We start from the raw sequence: 8,189 nt of genomic DNA, 5'->3' as shown, positions 1-8,189 counted from the left end.
CTAATGAGTCTCCTTCCTTCTCTACAGGGATAAATTTGTTCAGGCAGACTAACAGTCTTCCTTCTTTAGAGCAGGAAACTGCTCATGAATGCTTTTCCCCCCTAGTTTTTCAGGTGATCCTCCTCCTATTCAAGGTATTTATAACTACTTCAAATTCATCACCCTCTGTATTTCATGCATTGTTACAATGAACCAATTCCCAATTTCAAACTTCTTTTGTATTTATCATATTTCGCAGGTTGACTGCTTCCATGGTGACCATTCATGACATACAAGTTCCCACTTCTATAGAAACTTTGGTTCAATCAAGGTTGACCAGAGAAGCCTGATCTAACTTACATGGTATGACTTCCTTTCTGATCCAGTCAGTTATCTTGTTTTCTTCCAAACAATTTATATCAGACCTAAAAAGTAGAGTTCTCTACAAATGTGAATTATTGTGATTACTGTAAGCTCTGCAGATCAAAACCGTGATGGTTGGTGATCATGACATGATTAGAACCCGATGATAAAACAATCCTCGGTCCCTCTGGCCTTCCTTCCTTCCCTGCACACACTTACCATCAGTTTTTATTTAAAATCAGCTTTGGTTTGAAAGAATTTCAAGGGGTGCCTGGATGGCTCAGTTGGTTAAGTGCTGGACTTCAGCTCAGGTCATGATTCCACAGTGTGAGTTCAAGCCCTGCATCAGGCCCCGTGCTGATGGTGCAGATCCTGTTTGGGATTCTCTCTCTCTCTCTCTCTCTCTCTCTCTCTCCTTCCCTCTCTCTGCCCTTCCCTGACTCATGCTCACACTCTTTCTCTCAAACTTTTTTTTAAAAAGTAAAGAATTTCAGTAATAGACAAATGAGAGTTTTGTACTATTCCAGAATAAATCATTAATTATTGATAGATTTATGAGGTCTTCCCAGAAATGCAGATATCATTATGGGTGTCATGTGGCATAATAGTGGAAAGAATGTGGATATGGAGACAGGGGGTTGGAGAGTTCTGACACAGCCACTTTTTTTAAATTTTTTTAATGTTTATTTATTTTTGACAGAGAGAGAGAGACAGAGCATGAGTGGGGGAGGGGCAGAGAGAGAGGGGGACACAGAATCTAAAGCAGGCTCCAGGTTCCGAGCTGTCAGCACAGAGCCCAACATGGGGCTCAAACTCATGGACGGCGAGATCATGACCTGAGCCAAAGTTGGACGCTCAACCGACTGAGCCACCCAGGCGCCCCTGACCCAGCCTTTTATAAGTAATATAGCTTTGTTCAGTTACTCAACCACTCTGAGTAACTTTCTTCATCCATTGCAAATATCTTCATCTGGTGTCCTGCAATAACAAAAAATAGTGCAACATAGCAAAGATTATGAATGGTTTGTTTTAAGTACCATGTAAAGGATAGCTAGTATTGTTGAGACTTTTGTATCCTTTCAAAAGACCTCTTTCGTTGTGCGTTTAAAATCAAGATTTGTCGTGGCTTGCTATGTGGCCTTCTGAAACTCTGGGTCTTTCCATTCATTATTTGAAAAGCAAAAAGAAAATGATACTTTTTCATATTTAAAAGTAATAACTGTGGTTAAATAAGTTTTCCTCCTACACATTCTTCTTATACATTTCAAAAGAGTGGCTCAGAGTATTATATACCTAAGTAAGGTTTATAGGGCAGACTCTTAAGAAATGCAGAGAAACACAAACAGTATCTGTACCAATTTTCTCATCTGATCTCACTTACTATTTCAGGAGAGAGAGAAGTAGCCCACAGCATTACAGGCCTCTGACTTCAAAGTCTCTTAGATTTTAAACTGCTGTTTGACTTGGAAAAACCATGGTCAGATGCTTGGGCTTTTTAAAAAAAATCAAACACCATTTAAAAGTCCTGCTAACTGCATTCCCAAGCTTTTATAGCCTGATCCTTTTCCAGAAAGGAAAGAATGATCTATGAAAGGAATACTATGTAATGAAACATTTTTAGTGAGTTGAATTTTTTACTTTCTAAAATTGTTCTAACTGCTGATGATACCAGTGCCACTCTTTTATTGAATAGAACACATGCAGAAAACAAACAAACAAAAACAAAACAAAACAAAACAAAAAGTCTAATAGGGAAAGCCAGGTGTAAGGCAGTGTTAAAAGAAACAAAGGCAGTGTTTCAGACTTCTTCTCTTTAAGATGATGTTATGTGGATTGTTCATTTTCTTGGGATAGCCTTTTAGTTTCGTTGAGCCTGGCTACCCCAGCCAAAGCATCTCTCACTCATTCAAAGAAGGGGTGCCTCCTTATTTTCCACTGACTCCTTGTATTAGTCCATTCAGACTGCCATAACCAAATGCCATAGACTGGGTGACTTAAACAATAGACATTTATTTCCTCACAGTCTGCAATCTAAAATTCCATGATCAGGGTGCCAGCATGGTCTAGTTCTGATGAGAGCTCTCTTCCTGGCTTGTTGGCAGCTGCCGTCTTTGTGCTTATATGACTTCTTTGTGTACATGGGGGGAGAGAGAGAGAGAGAGAAGAGAGAAAGAGAGAGACATTGACAGAAAGCTCTCTGGTATCTCCTCTTATAAGGACACTAGTCCCATCATGAGAACCCTACCTTCATGACCCCATCTATTTACCTCCCAAAGATCCCATCTGCAAACACCATCACATTGGGGGTTAGGACATCAACATATGAATTGGGGCGGGGAGGGGGGGCACAATTCAGTCCACAGCTCTCCTCCAAACCTCTTACCATATCACTTCACTAAAATTTAATGGCATGGTGGTTTATTTGGCATTTAATTGGTGTGACAATTACTCACCAGATAAAGTGAATTTTTATGCTTACAGAAGTTATGTAAAAAAGTTAAACCCCGCAGCAAGTTTAAGATCTGAATGAAAAAAGGTCAATGCGTTATTTGCCCAAAAGATTTCATACGAAAACTTTACCTGATGAATTTGCCAATATTTAGAGATTGGTCCTCAGTCTTTCAGACTAGGAAAGCAGATTTTTGTAAATGCACCTTTGAAAGCTCAACTTATAAAAAAAAATCACAATCACATAGCTCAAGAAGCTAATGTATAAATAAGAATTCTGATACTTCAGTAGACAATGACAAATATAGAGCTGTCACATACACACTAGAATACTCTCAGTGGCACAGACTACAAATTCTAAGGAGTTCTTTTTGGAGAGCCAAGTTATAATCAGAAAGCTGCCTGCTAACTAAAAATTCAAAAGACAAGAGATAATTTGCATGATTAAAATGTTTAATATCATGAGGTTAAGAAAACCTGATATATCCAGCCTCCATGTAGAAATAGCCTTAAACCAAAGGGACTATGAAAACCAGAATCTATGGGTAGGTCTTCCTCTCCCTGAATAGTGCCCAAAGTGGCCTTCCCAAGTTACTGTGCTTTTCCACACCTCTGTTGCTAAATAACACCATGTACCGTGGAACCCTCCAGTCTTGCTCAGGTCTGGGAGCCATTGTACCCCTTTAGTATAGAGATTATAATGTGGGAGCTCAGAGCAGGAGCTCAAGAGCCAGGTGGTCTCATTTTGAATCTTAGTTCTGCCACTTCTTGGCCATGTGACCTGGAGGGCTTGATCGAAAATGCCCTCCACACCATCCCTCCATTGCAATATTAGGAAAATAATCCCACGTAGGCACTTAGTCACGACGACTCTGGAGACTGGACTTCACTCGTTCGTGCACCTCACTGCTTCCTCTGCAACCATGTCTGGCGAACCCAATATGGCTGAGATTGAGAAGTTCGGTAAATTGAAATTGAAGAAGACAGAGTCTCAAGAGAAAAATCCACCCCTTTCAAAAGAAATGATAGGACAGGAGAAGCAAGCAGGCAAATCATAGTGAGGCACGCACTGCCAGATACACACTGTACATTCCACAAGCATTGTCTTCTTATTTTATTTCTTTTAGCTGTTTAACTCGGTAAGATGCAAAGGGGTTGGATCGTTTAAATGACCATGCTGCCCCTTTCACATCAAAGAACCCAGAACCACTGACAGTGAAGGCCACCCCTGCCTCTCCCAGCTGCCTGTCTGACTGGCAGAGAAGGAAAAGACCCTGCAGCTTGGTGAAGGAGGAAGTTGGGGACGAAATCTAGAGTAAAACCCAAGCTGGTCCAAGATGTCCTGCAGGCTGTAAAATGCAGCTTAATCAGAATACCATTTTTTTCTTCAAATGACTTTAATTACTGGAATGCACAATTTTTTAGTATGCAAATAAAAAGCTTTAAAGTATGGGGGAAAAAAGAGAGAGAAAATAATCCCATTTAATTTGCAGCGTTGTTGTAAAGATAGTGCTTGTAAGGCTTTTAGCACATTGGCCTTAATGAATACTAAATAAATCTTCACTATTAGTTGTAAGAAATTTGCAAATCTCTGCTTTAGTTCATTATTGGATTTTAGGGTTAAACTCTCAGGGTGCAGTCTCCTGTCGCTTATTTCCACTTTCCTTGCAGCTGAAGTTTGTCTCACGTTTGCTCTTGAAACCTACAACCTATCGTATTGATAGAGCCAGGTGATATAACGCTCTGTAGAGTACACACTGACTTCGTTTCTAACTCACTAGATAACTAATTTAACAGACGACTTCTGGAGATAATGTTATTTGCCACTTTTCTAGGACAGAAGCTCAGGTCATCACGGTGGAAAGTTTGTGATGGTATTGAAAAGAGGCAGCAGGAGAGGATGACTATACAGGCCAAGGGGAGAGGAAACTGCTTATGCTCTCCTGAGTTTCCCGAAACCTATGGTTATCTCTTTCTTTAATCTTATACTCTGTTGCAAAATACAACGCATCTACCCAAAAGAACATATACTGGTTTTGTTAGTAATTATTTCCTTGCCTTTATTTATACTTTTAACCACCCAAATATTAACCCATAACTACTATAGTGTACCCTGTTTTTGAACTTTATATAAATGTAATCACACATTAGTTTACATCTGACTTCTTTATCTTATTTTTATGTTTTCAGTTTTACTCATGATTCGGGATATAGTTGGAGTTCACTAATTTCACTACTCTATGGTATCCTATTCTATGAATATGACACAATTTACTTATCCATTCACTTTTTTTAGTTTTTATTTATTTATTTTGAGAGAGACAGACAGACAGACAGTGTGAGTGGGGGAGGGGCAGAGAGCGAGAATCCCAAGCAGGCTCTGCACTGACCTGGGGCTGGGGCTTGACCACATGAACCATGAAATCATGCCTGACCCGAAGTGAGATGCTTTCCTTGCCACTGGACTTGAACCTGGGGCTTCCAGGCTGGAGTCTAGTCGGAGCCAAGAGAGGAGGGTAACTAAGTCCTAATAACATAATTTGAAGCCCTAAAGAGAGCTGCACTAGTCCTATCCCTGGACTGATTGGTTCTGTGAACAAATATTTCTCTCTTTGCTTTAGACCAATTAAAGATGGTTTTGTTTTGTCACCTTCAATGGAATTCCTAACTATAAATACTTTCTCACTCTATTGCATCCCCTAAATGCCCTCATTTGTACCTTCCAAAGGAAAGGTATACTTCATATTATGGAAAATGTCAGACCAGTTCTCTGGTCTTTTTCTCAACTTGCAAATGGGCCTTTCCTAATAAAGCAACAGCATTGATCCAGGGACCTGACTGCACATAGGACATCTGCATTGAATTCTTCGTCCTCATTGGATCCCTGTTGACCTATATTCATCTAGCAAATCTTTGCATTTCTCTGTCCCTTGTTCATTTTTTGTAGCCCTAAATTTAATATATGGTTTTAATTAACATTTTAGGAGCTAAAGTCTTAGAGAGCTGTGATTATGTCTGAGTAGGAGGGTTCATGATTACTCTGCAATGGAATCATAATCAAAGTGAAGAGCTTGGGGCGCCTGGGTGGCCCAGTCAGTTGAGCGTCCGACTTTGGCTCAGGTCATAATCTCACGGTTTGTGAGTTCGAGCCCCATGTCGGGTTCTGTGCTGACAGCTCAGAGCCTGGATCTTGCTTCGGATTCTGTGTCTCCCTCTCTCTCTGCCCTTCCCCCATTCATGCTCTGTCTCTCTGTGTCTCTCAAAAATGAATAAACATTAAAAAAAAAATGAAACAAAAAACAGCAAAGTGAAGAGCTGATTGTGAATTTCAGTTGCTTCTGCTTTTGAGTCTGAGGATGCACTTAAAATTCAAAATGGTCATCAGAAAGCTTGCTTGCCGGGGGCAGGTGGGTGGCTCAGTAAGCCTCCAACTCTTGATTTCGGCTCAAGTCAGGATCTCAAGTTTTGTGAGATCAAGCCCTCTGTTGGACTATACACTGACTGTGTGGAACCTGCTTGGGATTGTCTCTCTCTCCCTCTCTCTGCCCCGCCCCTGCTGACACTCTCGTTCTCTCTCTCCCTAAATAAATAAACCTCAAAAAAGAAAGCCTGCTTGCTTAAATCTCTATAAATTGACTTATCTGAGCTTCATAGGCCTCTCCTACTGAGTTCTCTTTCCAATTCCCCCTGTTTTTCGGGCATGATGCTTTAAGCCCTGGACTCTGGGCTCTGGGCTTCATTGCATGGCTGATTATTTTCCACACAGAGAGAAACTTCCCTCTTTAAAACTAGATTTAAATCTTTTTTTCTTCAAGTTTTATATTGCTCCTTATTCCTTTTTCTTTACTGGGAAAGTATTAAAAAAAAAAAAAAAAAAAAAAACCATAAACCTCACAGATAGGCTTATGGTTCCAAAAAAAATTTTTTTTTTAATTCTTTGTTCTGTTTTCCCTTTGTGACTGCCCCACACACTCCCCACATAAATCAAATTAGCAAAGTCAGAACATAACAAATCGGCAGGCTGTAAGGCCAGCCCAACAGATACATTCTGCTTAACCTTTACAATATATTGTAAAATTCTGCCTTTGTTCCACACAGTTAATATCAGGAGCGTCTACGTAACAAGTCTCACTTCAGGAGCCTCTTGGAAATATCAGGGTGTCTGGCACCTCACATATTCCCTCATGGCAACCATTAGCCACAGCAAACAGCAGATGCCTCTTTTGTCTTAAAACTGGTCCATGTCCCTTACTTCCTCTCTCAGTGGAGCCCCAGGAAGGCGGCAGGAATGCAGAGTAGAAGTAGCTGCAAAGCGTGACCACAGGCTTAGACAGGATGTCGCGGCACCATCCTAAGGAGAGACAGAAGCAGCTCAGAAGGGTGCACACGAAGGGGCCTGGTAGTTGTGGTCACTGGAAACCCTAAGCAGTGGGTTGTGTTTTCAGACGTGGGACCAAGGAGGTGTCCGTAGATACCAAAGAACAAATATATGGTGGGCAAGATCAAAAGCCCCCATTGTCTCAGCATCACAAAAGGATGGGTTGAGGAAAGGAACCAATTAAGTTGTGTTTTCACGTTTTAAAAAACATTTTTTTCCAGTGTATCTGAATACGTAGACTCCACATTATCGATGGAGACCTCATATAAAAATACCTTTCCTCTATGTTTCACTACTGACCATCTTATTTTCTTCAACAGCTTTTACCCCATAATTTTGTACACACCTGATTATCAGAAAGAATATTTTTCAAAGTCCATGAGCCATTTACTTAAGCATCACCTGGAGAATTTATTGTTTTTGTTAGTATTGCATTTTAGCAAACCACCTTGAAACAGTGACTTAAAACAACAGCAGTCATTCATCAATTTGTGGACAGGACATGGCAGGCTTGGTTCACCTCTGCTCCATGAGATGGCAGTAGGTGCTGCCTGAAGGTTCCCCGCATATAGGTACTGGAACCTTCTGGAAACTTGCTCATCCCCATGTGTTGGGTTTGTGGCTGCGTGTTGACTCATCCCTCAGCTGTGGCTCTTGGTTGGAACACCTATAAAGGGCCTCACCACACAGCTGCTTGGCTTCCTTACAGCACAGTGGCCTGGTTTCAACAATAAGCATCCCAAGAGACAGGAAGTGAAAGCTACTGGTTTCTTAAGTCCTGGGCCCAGAAAACTGTACCGCAACCCTTTCAGTATATGCTTTCGGTCAAGCAGTGACTATGCCCAGAGTCAAACAGAGGGGACATAAAAAAGCAGGTGTTAGTGTAAGAAGTGTCAAAAAATACACGGCTATGTTTAAAAACTGCTACACTTATTAAAAATGCAAATACTGGGATTTCACCGTCGACCCTCTGAATCAATATTTCTGAGGCTTGAGACTAGGATTTAGTAAACACCTCAAA

At 40.9% G+C, this 8,189-nt stretch overlaps 1 protein-coding gene across 1 annotated transcript; it reads left to right on the top strand.

Annotated features, from left to right (window-relative positions):
- Window positions 1-3,665: 3,665 nt before the first annotated feature.
- LOC112858505 (thymosin beta-4-like) lies at window positions 3,666-3,947 on the top strand. Its single transcript, XM_086702915.1, has one exon. It carries the CDS (start codon window positions 3,714-3,716, stop codon window positions 3,846-3,848), a length of 135 nt encoding a protein of 44 aa, XP_086559041.1. The 5' UTR covers window positions 3,666-3,713; the 3' UTR covers window positions 3,849-3,947.
- The last annotated feature ends 4,242 nt before the right edge of the window (window positions 3,948-8,189 follow it).

The sequence above is a fragment of the Puma concolor genome, chromosome B1 (assembly GCF_028749965.1).
Source record: "Puma concolor isolate L17-30 chromosome B1, mPumCon1.1.hap2, whole genome shotgun sequence".
NCBI lineage: Eukaryota > Metazoa > Chordata > Mammalia > Carnivora > Felidae > Puma > Puma concolor.
Note: the sequence above shows the minus strand (reverse complement) of the source record. Positions and strands in the feature narration are given on the sequence as shown.